Below are 19,719 nucleotides of genomic sequence, written 5' to 3'. Positions count from 1 at the left end.
TAGGTTTAGCTGGAGAAGCTGGCAGGCACTCTCCTTCTTGAAAGAGTGCTTCTCTGTCACCTAGAAATAATGCCATTGACTGGAATTGTGAGTGTGAGATTGAAGCAACCTTAGAGATTCTTGAATTTAACTTCATCCCATTTTATAGATCATGAAACTGAGGCCCAGAGAGAGAAATGGACTTTCAAGGTGGCCCTGCTAGTTACTAATGGATCACAGGCCAAGTCTCCTAATCTGTTATGCCACATAGCCTTTCAGAGGTCGTGTATCAATCAAATTTGACATTAGTTGCAGAAGATAGGTTTAGTTTCTGAAGATAAAATTGTGGGTCAGTTAGGGTCAGTCCTGAGCCCACCAGCCTCTGTAGCCCTTATAAGTATGGGGATGAAAGATTGGAAAGAAACAGGATGGCACAAGAATGAAGAGAGCAGGGCTCTGCTTCTCTTCTGGTGATGTCGTTAAACATCCTGTGAGAGGCCCGTGGTGAGCAGTTCTATAGTAAAACTTGCTGCAATTAAAGTCTGAATTCTCTCTTGTCCCAAAGGGCGTAACCATGTGTAAGGAAAGAAGGGACAGGACGTGGCTGTTTGCTGAGGAGGGGCTGTGCTCACACTGCCGGTGCAGGGGTGGCCTCAGGTAGCACTTGGGGATTTGATATGAAGCAAGCCTTTCTTAGGTGTAGGCTTCTAGAACTCTTACTTCCTTGCAATGTTATTGGGGACTATGGGATGGTTGAGGGATGAGGGTGGAAGGGGACCATTTTGCTATATAATCCTTTGTGTATTTTCCATTTGAAACCATATAACTGTTTTTATATTAATTTTAAAAGTTTGAAGTTTGATTGTAAAGACAGAAAAACTGGATGATCGCCTATACGCTCCTCTTCTTGCTGTTAAATCAGAGAGCTAGAAGGCCATGAGAAATTTAGTCCAACAATCATCACATGATACATACGTGCATTTTACAGATGAGGAAACTGAGATGCAGAGAGGAGACGGGACTGGTTGGAGAGGTCCCAGTTAGTTAGTGGCAGACTCAGAGCCAGAAGAGGTCCAGGGCTCTTTCTGCTCCTCTCTGCTGCCTCTCAGGAACACTATCCATTGGATTCCCTACAAATTATGTTGGAGGTAAATTCTTGGTGAGTGTTTTCTAATCCCACTATTGAATTTGCTGCCGCAGTCCTCTGACCTTTGCCTGTTGCATTGCTGTGTGTGATGGCAGCTGTTGGGAACATTCTGCAAAGCTGAGGGGGAGTGACAAGCTCCTTGCCAATGAAAGGCACAAATATGACTTGATGAAACATCTCCTCTGAGAGTGGGATGTTCTCATTTCCCTTCCTCGGCTGTGGAGGCCATTCTTCCTGGAGAGAGGACTGATGACATGCGAGGAGGAGGGAAGCCCTGCCTCATAACATGTGTGTGTCTCATTGCAGAGTCATCAGCTACGAGTGCTGTCCTGGATATGAAAAGGTCCCAGGAGAGAAGGGCTGTCCTGCAGGTGAATAAGCCAGGCCTTGCCTGTTGGCACAGATGGAGGGGAGGAGGGAGAGGAGCACTCCTGTAAAAGGCCACAGAGTCTGAATGGGAGTCTGAGGGATGAAGCTGTGTGAACACTCTCATCACATGCTCTCTGGCCTCTAAGTTCCATGTGAGGGCCAGAGGATGGAAGCTGGAAACAGTGAGTTTCCCACGCTACTCACTTCCTGTTCAGGCTGACCTGCTTGACCAGCTGGTGGAACAGACTCCACTTCTGACCTGCCCATGCTCTCCTCACCAGGCACAGGCTCCTGGCCTTGTTGTCTCTGGCTGGGAGTGATTCTAAACACGTCCAGTCCTTCCGATCAGCCCTGCTAAGGAGCGGATGGGATAGGCTTGGTCTGCTGCTGGGCTGCGAACACCAAGCTGCCCCCACCTTATACTGTTGAAACTTGGCCCATTGGAGTTCCGTAGGGAGGAGAGTGGCAGGCCAGGTGGGCTTACCCAGAGTCACCAAAGGGTGCTGTGAATGGCCACGTGCAACTAAAGACCACGTGGCACCTGTGAATTTTATCAGAGCCTTTCCTTTAGTTCTGCACACCAGCAGGGACTGTGCAGAGGAGTTCTTTTTTTTTTAACTTTGAAATATTTGCTAGTTTATTAGTTGAGAATGTGGGACTGAGACTTAAAGAGAAGGGGGCGGTCTGGTTGGTGCCAAGGTCGGAAGGGGGTGTGGTTGGCATGGGCTGGGGCCATGGCGTTCCAGACTTAAGTGGAAGGACAGGCAGGAAAGAGGGAATGGGAAAAGGATAATGAACTCAGAAGGGGAGCTCAGCCTCTGAGCCTTGGTTCATGCCCTTTAAAATGAACATTAAGCTCCCTGTGTGAGGGGAGGTCCCTCTGAAGCTTCAGCCTACTTTTAGGAGATAACATTTTATCACTTATGAATACGCAAAGTACCTTGAAGATTTCTAGTGTTCTTTCATTCTAATAGAGGCCATTAGGGAACCAGTTTCAACAACTAGATAAATCTGTAAGACTAGTTTGTAATTAGGGTATCTATTTCTGGTGTGCATTCCTGCCTGCATTATCTAAATGTCTGTGAACAAAAGCTTTGTGCTTCTGTGGTTAAAATGATTAAAAATGACCAATTAGTTGAGTTCAACTAGGGAGGCATTTGACCTACAGAGTTGTTTTAAGAAGCGTGAGAAGCTTCAGGCTCCCCAGCAGTAGGCTGTCTCTGGGCCTTCCCACACTCTTCTCCTGCAGATGCCCTGTCCTCTCTGCAGACAGGGGAGGCTGTGGTCTGGTTGGGATGGACCTCACAGGCCTGGCCCTCCTCTGTCCTCTGCCTCTGCAGCCCTGCCTCTCTCAAACCTTTATGAGACCCTGGGAGTCGTTGGATCGACCACCACTCAGCTGTACACGGACCGCACAGAGAAGCTGAGGCCCGAGATGGAAGGGCCGGGCAGCTTCACCATCTTCGCCCCCAGCAATGAGGCCTGGGCTTCCTTGCCAGCTGTGAGACCTCCTTCTGCTGAGGGGACTCTTACTGGGAACTGCGTTACTTCCTAGAGGGGTGGGCTGGTGGGCATGAAAGATGAGACTCTGTAGTGAGTTCCCACTATTTCAGGAAACCTTGTCCTTAAGCCCTCAGATAAAGCTGGGAACTTGAGCTAAAATATACCTCACCAGGTTGCTTCCAGTGCCCCATCCATCCAACTGGATAGACAGACCTCAGAGCTCACTGAGGAGGGGTCCTTGGAAGAATGGAGGCCTGGGGTCACTGAACCTTTCCCAGGGTAGCAAGAACCCATCTCTTGAATGTGGCGTCTGAGCCTCCTAACTGCCACACGGACCTTCCTTCTAGGAAGTGCTGGACTCCCTGGTGAGCAACGTCAACATCGAGCTGCTCAACGCCCTTCGCTACCACATGGTGAACAGACGGGTCCTGACAGATGAGCTGAAACACGGCATGGCCCTCACCTCCATGTACCAGAACTCTGACATCCAAATCCACCACTATCCCAACGGGGTAGGCATCCCCAGTTACACAGCATTGCTCCCTGCCAACTGAGCCCACGCCTGGTCCACATGGGGGCTGGTTTTGGATGTCTGTCCTGCAGGTGGGGTAAGCTATAGGTAACCTCTGCCTCCTGCCCCTGCTTCTCCTCAGGCCCTCTAGTTCCACAGCTTATGGAACCCACATTCTGTACTGTGTTGTCCCCTCCTGGGGCTTCGAGACTGTGCCTCTGATGTCTTCCCCGCTCATCCTTGCTTCTTCTCTGGGCAGATCGTGACTGTCAACTGTGCTCGGCTACTGAAAGCTGACCACCATGCGACCAATGGTGTGGTGCACCTCATAGATAAGGTCATCTCCACTGTCACCAACAACATCCAGCAGATCATCGAGATCGAGGACACCTTTGAGACCCTTCGGGTGAGGGACTGCCCTGGGAGGAGGCCCAGCCTGGGGACACACCACCTCCCAAGAGGGGCTGCTTCTGCAGGAGGAACAGAGGATATCTCTGTGTTCATGGTCATTTAGGGGACATGGAGCAAGTTCCTTTAAATGCCCATGAACATGGATAATCCACTAATCAGATACTCTGCTTGGTCACAAGGAAACATCCTAATCCTCTGTGGGGAATTTCCTCTGCCTGTCTTCTCTTTCATAAAGCTTTCCTTTCCTGGGCTCCCCTGGGAAGTTCAGTGTTTGTGTCTGCAGCAGTACAGGGTCCTCTGAGCCCTTGGCTGCCTGGCCATGTACTGTGGGTTCCACAGGTGGGAAGGCCCTTCCTCCCAGGTGGTGTTTCCCACCTGGGGAACTAGAATAAATGGTCTGTCAGGCTGCGTGATCTTCCAGACCACATGTCCCCACCATGGACCCCTGCTCCAGCCGTACCCATGTTTCCTTGGAGCCCAGACCAGCAGAGGGGCCTCTAATGTGTAGACTGGGGGTCGACTTCTGGCCTGGCTTCTAACTGCTCTGGGGCCACACAATATTGTTCCTTCCCCCGTGCCCAGCAGGCATTTGTCTTACATCTAGAGTGGTGAGTGGGCCTTCCTCTTGGCAACGGCTGCTTGGAGGAAGTGAAGACAGGCTGCCCCGTCAGGGTTTTTGCCCTGATTCAAGGAGAACTTCCTGACCACAAAGGATACCAAGTGGGAGTGGGGTGGTTCCTCCCCTGGAGATCTCCAACACAGACACAAACACCCCTGGGCTGGACTGGCACTGAATGGCTTCAGGAAGTGGCTCTGGAGGGTCTGGGGACCCTGCTCTCTCAGCTCTTGCCCTGCTTGCTTTCTGGGTCACTCGACGGTCAGGGGTCTGCAAGGGAATGATGTTTCCACAAAGTTGGTGGCGTGTTTCGCTTACCAGCAGCTGATTCCCCGCTGAGAAACGTCCTCTTACTGTTTAGATTTGGCAAATAGTCCTTCCTTTCTTCTTCCCCCTTGCCCTCCCTAATGCCTAGCTTTCCTTCCAGTAACATACTTATTAAGCACTTGCTACTTCTCAGATATTGTTCTACGTGCCAGGGCTATAGAGGTGAACAAGACAGACAAACTTCTGTCCTCAGTAGCACTTATAGTCTTTCTGGGGAGGCGGACAAGAAACAAACAAGGTAGCCTCAGACCTCAGATTGTGCCGAACGTGTGAAGTCAGGGCGGCGTAAGTGGTGAGCAGAGGAGGCCAGTTGGGACTGGATGGTCAGGGAAGGGCTCTCAGAGGAGGTAACTTTGGAGTTGAGGCCTGAAGGATGAGAATGGCCAGTTATACGACATGCAGTGGGGAAGAGCAGAGCTGGCAGAGAGGGAGCAAGAGCAAAGGCTCAGAAGTGGGAATAGCAGAAGGGAGGCCAGGGGGCCAGGAGAAGACAGCAAGGCAGCCACAATGTGAGGTGGGAGCAGCCAGATCCTGCAGGGCCCTGTAGACCTGGCGGAGGCAGGTATCTTCATCCTCAGAGCGGTAGGGAGCCACTTGCACTCTTAGAAGATCCTTCCAGCAGCTCTGTAGAGAATGGTCACATGATCCTTCCACTCATGGAGCTCACACGAGTGATCCTTACCAGTAACTGTTTGTAATGTGAGGAGGAGCGCCACCTGTGAATGTGTGTGTAACGGACTCTCTCGTCTGGGGGCCGGGCTAGGGGGGGGTAATGCCAAGTGGACCACCTAGAGAAACAACATTTCAGTCCAGGTCCAAAGAAGGAATAGGAATCAAAGAAGCAAAAAAAGGGGGAGGGCAGAGGGAGCGACAGGCAAGGCCTGGTGGTGGGAGGAGCAAGGCATGTGAGGTCACTGGGATGGCCACGGTGGCTGGAGGTCAGGCTGGGCAAGGACCCCACAGCCACGGTAGAGGTGAGCTTTGCTTTGGCTCCTCTTCATCTTGGGCTTCTCCATAACCTGGAGCCCTCCAGGGAGCACGACAAGGCTGTGTGTGCCTGTGGTCTGCACAGATGCCCAGAGCCTTCAGGGAGCACTGTGTCCCCTCCCCTCCCCACAGGCTGCCGTGGCCGCCTCGGGCCTCAACACCCTGCTCGAAGGGGACGGCCAGTTCACGCTGTTGGCCCCGACAAATGAGGCCTTCGAGAAGATCCCTGCAGAGACCCTGAACCGGATCCTGGGGGACCCAGAGGCCCTGAGAGGTGAGCACCCCTCGGCTCCTGCTGCTGCCTTGTTGCAGCAGCCAGACCTAGCCCAAAGCCTGCTCTCGTCCCAGACAGACATGCTGCCTGCCATCCTTCACAGGATAGACACTCTACCTGTCCTCCTGTCCCATTGCTCCCAGCCAGCCATGTCTCTGCAGAGGCCAGAGCAGAGCCCTGGTCAGACGGGCAAGGATGGAATGCAGCAGCCTTTGTCTGGGGACACAGTTGGACTGAGGAGGGAGGCAAGGGTAGAGGTCCAAAGCAGGTCCTGGCCAGACTCAGGAGGAGTTAAAGGCCCCAGTGATCTAAGCCAAAGCACGGCTGCCAGGCGGGCAGCCGCTGGGAAGTGTGGGGAGAGGAGGACAAGTCTTGGATCCTTGAAATGGAATCATCATTCTGACCCTTAAACTTTTCCTGTGTCTGGCCAGGAGTCTCATGGGTGATCCAACATTACAGTTAAAATCCAGTAATAATCAACTCTTGACTCTTCCTTGCTGAGTCCTTCCTCACCTCCTCAGTGGGCTGCTAAGTTAGGGGATGCGTTGATGATCGCTAGAGGAGAGGGAAGGACCAAGAATGGGAGGGAGATCAGAAGAGGGGACCGGGCTCTGCTTCCCCATCCTCCCACTGCCCCCTTCAACACCAGGACCACTGAGCTGCTGCCTGCTGCTCCCTGAGTCCCCTGCAGAGGGGAGTAGGCCCCAGGTCCCCATGTACCCCAACCACATTTATTCCTCCCAAATACAATCCAGGGATGACTTCATTCCTTTGAATTCATTTAAATCCACCTTTGAAATGTACTATATAGAAGCCTGATGCACTTTAGATGCCCTCTACATGTAATGTTCTCCTTGCAGCCGTGCAGGGATGGCAAAGGGCACATTTCTGAAAGCGCAGATGGGGATCTGTTGTGTCCAGATGTTGTGTTGCCTCTACATGCCTGGCCTGTGCCAGAAACTGGGGCCACAAAAGTGAATACAGTACAGCCTTTGCCTTCAAGGAGGTTTAAGCCTCGTTGGGATGATAGGCTTAAAAGCAGGTTGTTGGGATCTGATGTGGTGAGTGTGAAGGCAGAGACACTCCTGACACCGTGGGGATGAAGGCAGGGTGGGGCGCCCACAGCCCAAGGGTCCTGGAGGCTTTGTGGAGGAGGGGAGGCTTGGGTGCCGTTCGGCAGACTGAGCTTCCTGTTAGACCCAGGTTCTCCCTACAGCAGGCTTTGTACAGAGCACAGTTTTATTTTTGTGGATATCAGGACTTTTCATTATAAAGTGAAAGGAAAAGAACACCCAGATTTATCCCTTTTGTACATCTGCCTTTTCCTACTCAGTGATCCTTTTGCTCAAAGCAAGACCCTCGGTGTGGGGTGTAGCAGGCAGGCTGGAAGGCAGAGGGCCACCCTGACAGTCTCCTGTTGTTCCTAGTGGGTTGGCAGACGGGCAAGAAGCGGCTCTGGCCAGTGTGCCTTGTTTGAAGACTGGCTTCCAGCCCTGGCCCTGCTCACCGTCCGAGTAGCCCTGGCAGGTCACCCCTACCCCACACTGGCCTTCAGTTTCCTTCCCTGGGAAGCTAATCCCCAAAGCCTCATTCCCATAGTGGTCTTGCCGTCCTTTCTCTTCTCCGCCGGCTGCATCGGGTCAGCACTGGTTTTTAAGGCCCTCGACACTTCTGCAGGAGCCCGGTGCCTCTGCAGGGCCTCAGCACTTCCTCCTGTCTGTGACAGCATGGTTTTGGTTCCCACAATCAGGCCAAGTTGAAACTCACGTCTGTGGTGAGAACACCAGACAAAGGGCCTTGGTGACCTTGGTGAGTGGCTGTCCGGGAACCTGCTCTGCCTGGCTGGGGCTGGGGGCACGTCCCCCTTGACTGTACTTTGCAGCTTCCTCAGGGCCCCCAGCCCCTGCCTTGGCCCTAAAGCAGCACTTGGACAAGTAAATAAACAACTATATTTATGATTTATGGGTGAGGTGAATGGGGCAACACAGACCACGTCTTTCTGATCACCATCCCCAACCCCCAAGACACATCCTGGCAGCTAATAGACCTTTGAGTGAAATGAACAAAAACAAATAAAATGTACAAATAATTCAAAACTCTCATTTGCTAACATTGCCATCTTTTCCCACCACATTCTACATAAAGGTCAGTAGATAAGAAGTCCCAGGGTGAAATCATTTGAGTTTTTCCCCTGTCCCTGTAGTTCAGGTACTGAGAAGCTAGTTGCTGACACGTGCTGGGCATTTACTCTGTGTCAGGCTCTGGGCTGGGTGCTCTGCACCCGAGAATTCATGTCATCCTCACAGCAGCCCTGGGAGCTGAGTGCTGTGCTTCTCTCTCCACTTGGCTGATAAGGAAGTGGAGACTCAGAGAGGCTAGATGACTTGCCCAGGGCCCCACAGCTGGTAGGTGGCTGAGTTGGGATTGAAACTAGGGCCGTCTGACCACCGAGTCCCAGCTGGTTTCAGAAGTCAGCAGGCAGGAGGAGAGGAGGATCCGGGCCGTGCGGTGCCCCAGACTCGTCTGAAGGTCAGCATGGGAGAGAACAGGATCCCTATAGTCGTGGGCAGGCTGCAAGCTGGCCCCTGAGCTCAGCCTGGAGCAGGTCCTGACTTGACCTCTGTCCTGTTCGGCCCCCAGACCTGCTGAAAAACCACATTCTGAAGTCAGCTATGTGCGCCGAAGCCATTGTCGCGGGAATGTCCATGGAGACCCTGGAGGGCACTACGCTGGAGGTGGGCTGCAGCGGGGACATGCTCACCATCAACGGGAAGCCCATCATCTCTAATAAAGACGTCCTGGCCACCAATGGTGTAATCCACTTCATCGACGAGCTGCTCATCCCGGACTCAGGTAAGCCAGGCCTTGGGGACTTCGGTCCTGCCAGGCCCATGGCCCCCTCTGCCGTCCATGGTGGCAGGGCTTGGGGAACTCAGGGGTCTTTGGGGCTGCTTCCTTGCCTGCACGCAGCTCACAGCCTCTAAGGAGAGAAGGCCTGGGCACCCAGCAGGTTGCGGCCAGACAGTGAAGAATCTTGAGCTGCAGGCGTGGGAGTTCAGACATTATCTTGGAAGCAGTGGAGAGCCACTGAAGGTGTCTGGAGGGGCAGCGACTCAATTAAGGAGATTTTCAGCAGGTCTGCCTGCTCTTATTGGGCACGGAGGGCCATTTGCTGACCTCAGAGCATTTGTTTTCTCAATAGTGCCTGAGCATCCCAGGGTCAGTGACCCTGGGAGCAATGACCGAAGGGACTCTGGCTTGGATTTCATTCAGCGTCCTAGCCTCATTGTAGAATTCCAGTGAGGTCTACTGCCCATGAGTGAAGGAATTTCACAAGAAAAAAACAAACCAGAAGAAAACTCTTTGTATGGGTGTGGTCACTGGCATTATCTGCTCTTCAGAAGCCATGACACAGACACAGCTGTGTTCCTCCCGAGCAGTAGAAGTGCCCTCACCAGGGGCTGGGCCAGAGACTGACCTCTACTGAACCTCACCTCACTTCACTTCCCCGACCAGTGAAATTTTCTGGGCCACTGCACCCCTGATGACACAAACCTGCTGTGCCCCAGCAGCATTTAGAGGGGTTGTTGACTCATGAGATGACATTCCTGCTGATCTATGTCATGCTTTGGGGTGGACAAATGATAAATGAAAACAGCACTTTTAACTTTGGAACCGACTTTCTCCTTCCTTGTAGCCAAGACGCTGTTTGAGTTGGCTGCAGACTCGGATGTTTCCACAGCCGTGGACCTTTTCAGACAAGCAGGGCTCGGCACTCATCTCTCCGGAAGCGAGCGGTTGACTCTCCTGGCCCCCCTGAATTCTGTATTCAAAGGTAACATGGGGAGGGCATCCCTGTGAGCTTGTCTCTGGGGACAGCTGCCCCCCGCTGTCACCTCCACAGCACTCTCCCCGATCGGCAGCACCGTGTGGAACGTGAGCGCTTCCACCCAGCTCAATGGAGAGCAGAGGTGATGTCACCAGCAACTGCAGAGGCCCTGTTGTTCCATTTGGCAGAGCAGAGGATGCACTTGGGGATCTGGTGCTCAGAACTCCAGAGTTTGCATCTGTCGGGAGAGCAGAGCACTCCCTTGCCTTTTGATTTGCAGAGTCAACTGCCAATGTGATAGTCAGGAGGTCAGAGTGAGGATACAGCCGAGCCGTGGCCACGGGGAAGGCGGAGAAGAAGGCCAAGTTGTGTCCGTGCTTCCCCTCCCTCTTAGGGCAAAACTCCAAACACCCTCGATGATCCAGACCTTTCTCTGTTTTTTTAATTCTCAGAAGATGCCAGATGTTAAGGAATATTGGCAGCCTCCCTTGATTTCTCAATCTCCATTTCCAAACTCAAAGAGGGACGGGCTTCCCGCGGCATTTGTCTCCGGTTCTCCTCATTTCTGGAGCATGCCTCTGACCTCACTACACCTTCTCTTGCAGATGGAACCCCCCGAATTGATGCCCAAATGAAGAATTTGCTTCTGAACCACATCATTAAAGACCAGCTGGCCTCCAAGTATCTGTACCATGGACAGACCCTGGACACGCTGGGTGGCAAAAAACTGAGAGTTTTTGTTTATCGTAATGTAAGTTCTGGGTCCTAAGTCATGCTCCTTCTTTGTCTCAGCTCTAAGAAATGGCACCCATATTAGTGTCAAAAAGAAAAAAATGTCCTCAATAAGCAGGAGCTTGCCTGAGAACTGGTTTCTAAGGAGGGCAGAAGGAATTTCTGGAAAGTGTATCTGATATCAAAGAGTTAAAATGGGATCCTGTGGAAGGATGAGAATCTCCTTTTCCGGAGGCCTTTGGGAGTAGACCACGCACCCGTCTGACCTGGCTGGGTAGTCAGTCCACCTTGAACTCAGAGTGATGAACAAAAATAAGAGGGATGGAAGTTTTGAATCCTTTTTAGCTTATACAAAAAGAAGCCCCTGAACTAAAGTATGGCTATCTTTGGTCCAGAAGGTTCTCTTCTCTCTCTTCAAACCCAACAGTTACCCTGGAATATCAAACAGGAAGCACAACACAACATAACCCTTTCTTGGGACCAGCCAGGAAGTTTGGCTAAAGATGGTTGTCCTCTGTTAAATAAACCAGTAAATAGATTCGATCCTTTTATTTGGTCGTTGTCAATGAGCCTCACATGTAACATGATATTCTCATTCTGAGGCCTCTCTGTAACTTTACTGGGCCCTCTGTGGCCCTTCTTTCCTTAAGGAACATCATTTTAATTTTTTTCTTTCCTAGAGAAAACACATCATTTTGTCCTGTCTAAAAGACCCACCCCGATCTATATTTATTGATCTTTGTGCATGAATCCATCAGCACATGCCCCGAACAAGTTGGGAGGCCCCTGCCTGGGCGGGTAACCTGCCCTTTCTCTGCCCCTCTTTTGCACAGAGCCTGTGCATCGAGAACAGCTGCATCGCCGCCCATGACAAGAGGGGGCGGTACGGGACTCTGTTCACCATGGACCGGGTGCTGACACCCCCAGTGGGGACCGTCATGGATGTCCTGAAGGGGGATAATCGCTTCAGGTAACCAGCCCCATCCCTGCCAGATGGTCATGCTGGGGCAGGACACCAGGCCTCAGCTCTCTCTCAAGCTCCGCACTTCCTTGGGGGTTCAACTGATGCTGGCAGTGTGCTTGTGTGACCTTCCAGGCTTGGGATGTGGAAAAGATGAGGGTCACCTTGAAAACTTATGTTGGGAAGAAGGTTACTTCTGGGAGTGTAATCCTCACATCCATGGGAACAGGGAGAGACTGCATTTTTATTCTTGAAATGCAAGGAAAACATCACACTTCCATTTTAAAGTCCCAAATAAGCTGAGAGCACCTGGTTTTGAGTATATGATGAGTCTTGTTCTGTGCTGTATCTAATAATTGCACCTATTCCTTGCCACTCCTTCTCCAGCTTCCTGTGTCACTCTATTTTCTTGCCCTACTCTCTCCATTTCTGACTTGCTCACTCACCACGGGGTGCTGTGACATTGCATATTTCCTATTCGCGAGTTCAGCCACCTGCAGGACAGCCTGGGACACCACCCACCCTTGACCCTCCCTGGAATCACATTCCCAGGGCCCAGTGGTTCAGCCAGATGGCTCAGCCAGTCTCTGGGTCAGCCACGCTGCTGGCCTTTCCCTTCTGGCCGTTTAACTGAGCTTAGCATTTATGGACAGAAGGTGCAGACTGGACTCGTTCCCTCTTTGTGTGTGGGGAGGAGGTGAAAACCAGCAAGGGGTGTGAATCCCAGTGGTCTTGGCTCCACCTACCCTCAGTGGTGAGGTATTTGGGACAATGACAACCCCACTCCCCCTCCGGGCAGGTGACGTTTTCTGTGTGTATCCACAGCATGCTGGTAGCCGCCATCCAGTCTGCGGGGCTGACAGAGACGCTCAACCGGGAGGGGGTCTACACGGTCTTTGCTCCTACAGATGAAGCCTTCCAGGCCCTGCCGCCAGGAGAACTGAACAAACTCTTGGGTAAAGACCAACTTTAGTCCATTTTTCAACTTTTCTAAAGTAACTGTCTAGGTCAAGTTCCCAGCAGGAAACAGTTGGCACATTGTAAAAGGTTCAACTGAAAGAAATTTAATGATGAGACTATTTGCAGAGATGTGGACAGGATTAAGGAGCCAGCAGAGGGTGATGACACCCAGGCACTAGCTACCGTGGGAAGCGTTTCCCGCTCTGGGCCTAGAGGCTGAGCAGGGAGGGCAGGAACAGGGGGAGCTGGAGCCCTGGAGCAGGGAGGGGCACCGGACAGTGGCCAGAGCCACATGCAGCTGCCATCAGAGCCACCGCAAGGGGGCCACTAAGTGACTCAGCCTCCTTCCCCTCCCACACGCCTGCTGCCTGCCCGGCCTCCTGTCAACTGATTACAGGAGGGCGAGGGAGCCCGCATCATGCCCTTCCCAGCAGTCAGCCTCCCCAAGCACCAAACAAGGCCGAGAAGAGTAGAAGGAATTGATGGGGGTAACAAGCAGCCCAGTCATCCGGCGTGTCTTCCACTGAGGACCTGTGAGAACAGTGCTAATGAAACCGTAATGATAATGAAGTCCCTCAGGAGAAAAGCTTTCCCCAGAAGCTAGTCATAGCCCTGAGAAACTTAATTCAGGATGTCTGAGAGGCAATCGAGTGGTTAAGAGCTTTGGCCACTGGATAACCTGAGATCAGATTCAAATCCTGGCTGTGGCATTTACCAGCTGAGTGACCTCTAACAAGTTGCTTAACCTCTCTGAGCCTCAGTTTCCCCATTAGAAAAATGAGAGTGGTCAGACTATCTTGCTCAGTGTGTTGTGAGGATTAAATGAGTGTTGCCCACGGTGCTGGGCACTTGGCCTCCGTCAGTAGTGGCTATGATGACGGGCAGGGCGGTGGTGTTGTGGTGTTTAGCTCTGATGCGTGTTCCTGAGAGACTCTTTCACGCATCACAGAAAGGTGAGGCTGAGGGGGAGGAAGGACCTTGGCCAACCCTTGGGGCCCACGTTGTCTACACCTCCCTTCCCGCTCTGCAGCAGGAGAATAGAAAGTTCAGGTTGCAGGCAGCTGGGAGCTGAATTTGTGTCCTGTTTCATTTTCTTTATTGCTAAATGAATGCCTGTGTCTATGATGCTGATGTATGTTCCTGAGAAGAGGGGAGAAGTGCATTCTGAACATAAGCTTTCCATCCTCTCCCTGTCCAGCAGGAACAGAATTATTTCCCAGGTGGTCTGAGCCTGCTCAGCTTCCCTTTCATTTCCAGTGTGAGAGGGGCAAAGGAACAGGGCAAAGCTTCCCACTCACACCCTCCCCCAGGCTTGCGGCAGGAGTAGACCCCAGCACTCCCTGGACGGACGGAGGGCAGCCAGGTGTTAGAGGTCGATGCAGGTGTTAGAGATCTCAGAAGAAGGAGGCCCCTCGCACCCTGGGGGCTGGCTCGGCTCAGCGCCCCCAGGCAGTATTTTTGTGGAAGGGAGCTCTTATCAGCTCCAGGTTGTGGATGTGCAGAACTCACTTGGTACCTTGTGGCTCCATCCCAGGGCACTAATGTGGATTTGTCGATAACCAAGAGAACTCATCAAAATGCTTTAAAACTTCCTCCTTCTCAGTTTCAAGATGCTAGAAATAGCCATCCGTACGCCCGGGGGAAATCCAGCCATTTGGCTGGTAATGTGAGTGTCAGGGGCAGCCTTGACGGAGATGAGAGGGCAGCTGGCAGCTTTCAGAATTGCCTCCCACACTTAATTTGGGAAATGCCTGTGCACCTTTATGAGCAATCGGTTGCTTTCCCCAGTTGGTGGAGAAGCTGATGTGGGCTGGAAGGAATGCTGAGACGTGACAAGGAGGGATGCTGCTGAGGGAGTACCCCCCTCAGTCCTGACCTCATCGGCTCCATAGCTCCTCCAGAATGCAGCTGTTGAGTCTTTTAAGTTCTCCCTTCAGGAAACAGCCGTCTCAGAATCTGCATTTGAGGGCAGAATGTATAAATATTTCACTACTGTGTTATAACCGTCGGGAGCCACACTGATGATGAAATGTCCCAGATGCTGGTGCTGGAAAGGTCCCTAGCTTTCCAAGCAAATATTTAGCTCATGGAAACATGAGTCATACTCACGGAAGAGTATGGATTAACTCTTTCTCAGCAGCACAGAGAGCTCTTGCTTAACCAGCAGCCCGTGACTGCTGCCATGGACTTGTGCCTTGTGCTCCTGACCATTATGCAGACAGTGGGTCAGAGGGCTGAGCACATAGTGGGTGCTTAATGAGTGCTTGTTACCTGGGCAAGGAGTTCTCCATTTCAGGGGTAACCACTGGCATCTTCTCTGGGGACCCCCCTTGACCACCCCAGTTACCAACCTTGGGATTAACTCTGTCTCCTTTTCCCATAAACCTGCAGGCAATGCCAAGGAGCTTGCCAACATCCTGAAATACCATGTTGGCGATGAAATCCTGGTTAGTGGAGGCATCGGGGCCCTTGTGCGGCTGAAGTCTCTCCAAGGTGACAAGCTGGAAGTCAGCTCAGTGAGTGTGTCTAAAAATTAAAAGGCTGGCCATGCCCTGCCACTAGGATTCCAGGGCACATCTTACCCCTGGGATGGCATTAGACACACACACCATTTTTAAGATGCATCTTGAATCTCTGAGTGCATTTTGTCCAAAGAGAGAGAGAAAACAGAAAAGGTCTTCAGGGAAATCAAGCAAGGTTGTGGTTAGACATAAATAAGAACTTCCAGCTTTGCAGAGGAATAAGCATCTCATTTGGCATGTGGGAGAGGCTGTTAGATCTTCCTTCCGTTAAGGAGGTGATAGAAATTACGTGTGTGTCTTGAGAGATCAATCCCCAATCCCCTCCCGCCCTCCCGCAAATCCAGGAGCTCACTGTGCTGCACCAGGAGCCAGACCACCCCAAGGGGCTTTTTCTTCTCTGCTTGGCCTGTGAGCCTTCCCTTGCTCTGCCAGCTGATGATGCTTATTCCACTTTGGAGCTGCCCCATTGGACCCCTACCTTGAAGAGAGAAGAGAGAGCCAGCCCAGCTCCGTCGAGCTGCCTGTGGCCTCCCTGGCTGCACCAGCCAAGGCCACTGACCCCCTGTGGAGGGGCTGCTCTTCCGGGTGTGGCTGGCTCAGCTTCTGTTCCCTGATCCTCTCCTAGCCTTCAGCCATCCCTTTGCTCGTCACTTTCTCTCTGGAGCCTGGGAAGGCTTGGTGGGAGGGATGGGATGACTTGTCTCACGTCTGCAGCTCACCTGAGAATCTCCCAGCTCATGGATTTGGGTGTGGGGTCCTGTCTGTCACAGGCTTCAGCTGCCCGCTTCTCCCTGGGGTCTGATGTGTGGGTTGTTGGGGAAGGCCTGAGGTAGACTTACCCTGGGTGTGCTTCCTGTGAGGAAATCTTAAGTAGGGCACCGAGGAGAAGTGGAAAGAGCTCTTCACCCAGAGCTGGAGGCCTGGCTTCTTTCCCAGCTGTCCCACCTACTGAGTTCAAAGGAGGCGCTTGGCCTCTGTGGAGTCTCCGTTTCCTCTTCCCTTAACGGGGGCAATAGTATGGACCTCTTCACCATACGTTGCTGTGAGGACTAAGTGAATAAGGCAAAAGAGCATTTTGTAAATTACAATGTGCTGAGTCCATCCGGGGATCAGAATGAATCCCCGACACTGCAGGTCTGTGGTGGATGGGGAGGGCTCCCTTCGCCAGAGCATCCCCAGCACTTAGCACAGGATCTGGCGTCTGGAAGTGCCCGGTAAACCTTTGCTAAACGAATGAGATAAATATGCTCCACACTCAATAATTGTTGTCTTTTGTCTCCTAGAAAAACAATGTCGTGAATGTCAATAAGGAGCCTGTTGCTGAAGCTGACATCATGGCCACAAATGGCGTTGTGTACGCCATCAACACTGTCCTGCAGCCTCCAGGTCAGGCCTAGAGTACCACATCCCCACTGAGTCTGCAGCTGGCCCTTCTCTACACGTGGCAGCTGGTGCTCAATAGAAAATCTATTCTAAGCAAAGATAAGCTTAATGTGCGACATGCAAGCTGAGCCTCTGTGGATGGCATCGCTGTGGCTGATTGAAAAGCGAATCAGGAGCTGTTGGCTCGAATGCACTAGCCTAAGGATCTTGAGGACAGACCTCTCTTTGCTGAATTGCCTGGCTGTCTTGGCCCCATGCAGACATGGCCCATTGTTTGTTACACGTGGATGCTGTGAACGTGGTTCTGAGCACCCTCTTACAGCATCTCACCTCGTGAGAGCTCTCTTTACCTCCAGCAAAGCTGAACTTGAATCCAGCCTCTGTCCTCACTTGTGCATTCAGCTTTCTTTGAGCTCTTTCCCCATGGGCCAAATTCCACCATAAGTTATGAAAAGTTATAAAGGAAAAATTCATTTGAGAACGTGAGCCAGAAAGCCCAACAGTGCCCCTCAGTCATGGTTATGAATGACATGCTAATAGTTTCCCTCCCACCAAAGCTGCCTTTCTTTCGTCTCCAGCCAACAGACCTCAGGAACGAGGGGATGAACTTGCAGACTCTGCACTTGAAATCTTCAAACAGGCATCCGCATTTTCCAGGGTAAGATGCCCGCTGGGTTCACCCCTTAGGTCCTCTGCTGGGGCCCATGGAAGAGGCTCTCCCGGCCCCTGTCTTCCTTGGCTGCTCTCCCAGGGCTCTCTTGAAACCTCTCCCACTCCCACTGGGGCATCCTTAGCCTTGGCTTGTATGGAGTTCAGAGGAAAGAACCCAGGCAGCCTGTGCTTCCTTTGTGGGCCAAAGCCCAGGCCTTCAAAGTGAGGCCTCTGAGCCTCAGTCTGTGGGAAGCCACTGCTGATAAGAAGAGAAACAGCTCTGGAATTCCTCTGTCCAAGGAGGGCAACCCATCCCAAATTCACCTTACAGCGGCCTGGCCTGCCCTGAGCCTGGGCCTCCAAGTCTCTCTTCTGTGTTCCACGACGTAGCCCATCTTGGGTGATACCGGAGCTCTCCTGGGCGGTGGTGTGGATTCTGGCTACAGGGCCAGCTGTGTGTGTAGAACCTTGCTTCCTTGCCTCAGCCCCACCTCCCTCTCAGAACCTCTCTGACTCTTTCTGCTCTTCTGTGCCCACCTCAGACTCTGCTTGGGAGAGGCTTGCACATCACTTAGGGCTGACAAGACCAACTCTGGGGCTCCCCAGGACCCGGCAGTTCTCTGTGCCCCTTCCTCTTCCTCAACCCCAGCATTTTTTCTGAGTAGGGGTAGCAATGGGCAAAGCCACTGCCATAAGCAGGTGTGGGTATGACTGTCACTAGAAAACCTGACACCTTGTGTTTTCTTTCAGGCTGCCCAGAGCTCTGTGAAACTAGGTAAGTCTGGTCTGGGTTTGAAGTCCTCTAGACTTGTTTAGGCCTTACCCCCAAGCAGCCCCAAACCTGCCATCTGCTGTGTATAAATAAGAACATCATGGTGAAATAAAATGAGCCTGGCCTTTGAGGTCAGACACAGAACACCCAATTTCCTTCTCCATAAGATGGAGATAATAAGAGTGCCAACGTTTTAGGGTTGATCTGAGTTTTTGGCTTTGGGAGCTGGGAGTGTTGCTCAGGGGCTTGGCAGAAGCCCACGGTGCAGACGTGGTTTCGAGCTGGTAGATGTGGAAAATCCCAGTTCAGAACATCACTGAGTAAGATACGAAGCTTCACAAACCGAAAAGTGCCTGCTGTGTGCAGGAGGGTATGGTAGAAGGAAGCCACTTGTCCCCCAGGTTCATGATTCTGACAGCGTCCTAGACTGATCTAGGGAAGTCTGCATCTTCTTAGTCTTTCAAACTTCTCTCTTTCAGCCCCTGTCTATCAGCGGTTATTAGAGAGGATGAAGCAGTAGTGTGAAGGACCACAGGAGGAAGGCACCTCAGAGGCTCCCCGCCAGTTTCTCTCAGTTTGCCAAAGAGACTGAATGTTTTTGAAACCAAATATCATACTTCAATGTACATGGGCTGCACCATAATGAGATCTGAGCCTCGGGCGGGTGGGGGGAGGAGGGAGATGTACTTTTAACTTTTTTTCCCCCAAACATGGCTGTTAACCCACTGCATGCAGAGACCTGGATGTCCCTGCCTGACATTCACTTCCAGAAAGGACCTGTCCCAAATGTGGAATTTTCTGCCTATGCCAAGTTCTCTAGAAAAGGAAGCTGAAGTTTTGTGGCGCTCACGGAACATGAATCAAGCAATCCAGTATCTTGGGGGAAGCCCTGGTATCATTTTTGTAAAGCTCTTTCACAGCTGGAGAAATGGCATCATTATAAGCTATGAGTTGAACTGATCTGTCAAACATGTCTTGTGCCTACGTGTGGCTTGGACACTTCCGTGTGGCCCTGTCCAGGTAGAAGAGAGTGGGTAGGTAGAGTGTGCGGAGCCCAGGGTTTCCCAGGTGTGGCAGAGCCATGGTGTGTTTGTAATAATAAAACCAAAGAAACGTATGCCCGTGTGGATGGGAACTGTGTGTTGGCCTGGGTCTTCACGAGGGATGGGTTTCTGCTCCTTGGGGCTCTGATGCTCCTTCATACGGAGATTCCACCCAGAGCAGCTCAGCAGGAGCTGAGGGATGGTCTGGGAGATGCCAGCAGCTGGCCCTCGCACACCCAGACAGCACATGGAGGTTCAAACCTAAGGCTCTGTTGAGCTTGTTTTCATTTCAGTCTCAGTCAGCTCTGGGGTCTCGAGTCCTCACTGGTCACTTCACCAGCACTTTACTCCTCTTATTGGCCCTAGGCGTCCATCTCCCTTCCAGGATTGTGACTGTCCCCCCCATCCCCGCCCCCGCCCCCGCTTTGTGTTGGACTTTTTGAATCCTCGGCACCACCCTGTGAAGTGATTGCCAGCACGGTCCCATTACACAGATGAGGAGACCCAGGCTCAAGAAAGGGAGAACCACTGGTAACACAGAAAATAGCCAAGCTAGAACGGGAACCCCTGTGTCCTGACTCCCAGAGACCACCATTTGATAAGCAAGCAAGTCCAGGTTTTCGAGCCTCATACCCTCTGTGCTGACCCACATTCAAATCCCTTTCCCCATCTTCATCTTAAAATGGCCTTAGCACTGAGAGGCTAATGCGGCCATGGTATCATTTCTCCCTTCCTATGTGGC

The 19,719-nt window shown here is 52.1% G+C and overlaps 1 protein-coding gene across 1 annotated transcript in view; it reads left to right on the top strand.

Moving 5' to 3' along the window:
- TGFBI (transforming growth factor beta induced) overlaps positions 1–19,051 on the top strand; it is a 31,447-nt gene extending 12,396 nt beyond the window's left edge. Inside the window, exons 3-17 of the mRNA XM_046668240.1 lie at positions 1,433–1,497; positions 2,836–2,996; positions 3,346–3,510; positions 3,769–3,915; positions 5,983–6,124; positions 8,765–8,977; positions 9,822–9,959; positions 10,559–10,704; positions 11,519–11,655; positions 12,472–12,602; positions 14,998–15,122; positions 16,412–16,514; positions 17,090–17,169; positions 17,913–17,937; positions 18,414–19,051. Of these exons, the coding sequence (XP_046524196.1) occupies positions 1,433–1,497; positions 2,836–2,996; positions 3,346–3,510; positions 3,769–3,915; positions 5,983–6,124; positions 8,765–8,977; positions 9,822–9,959; positions 10,559–10,704; positions 11,519–11,655; positions 12,472–12,602; positions 14,998–15,122; positions 16,412–16,514; positions 17,090–17,169; positions 17,913–17,937; positions 18,414–18,454 (1,819 nt within the window). The 3' untranslated portion in view covers positions 18,455–19,051. The remainder of the gene's footprint in view (positions 1–1,432; positions 1,498–2,835; positions 2,997–3,345; positions 3,511–3,768; positions 3,916–5,982; positions 6,125–8,764; positions 8,978–9,821; positions 9,960–10,558; positions 10,705–11,518; positions 11,656–12,471; positions 12,603–14,997; positions 15,123–16,411; positions 16,515–17,089; positions 17,170–17,912; positions 17,938–18,413) is intronic.
- Positions 19,052–19,719: the final 668 nt, after the last annotated feature.

The sequence above is a fragment of the Equus quagga genome, chromosome 7, assembly GCF_021613505.1.
Source record: "Equus quagga isolate Etosha38 chromosome 7, UCLA_HA_Equagga_1.0, whole genome shotgun sequence".
NCBI lineage: Eukaryota > Metazoa > Chordata > Mammalia > Perissodactyla > Equidae > Equus > Equus quagga.
This window is presented reverse-complemented; position numbering and strand designations above follow the sequence as displayed.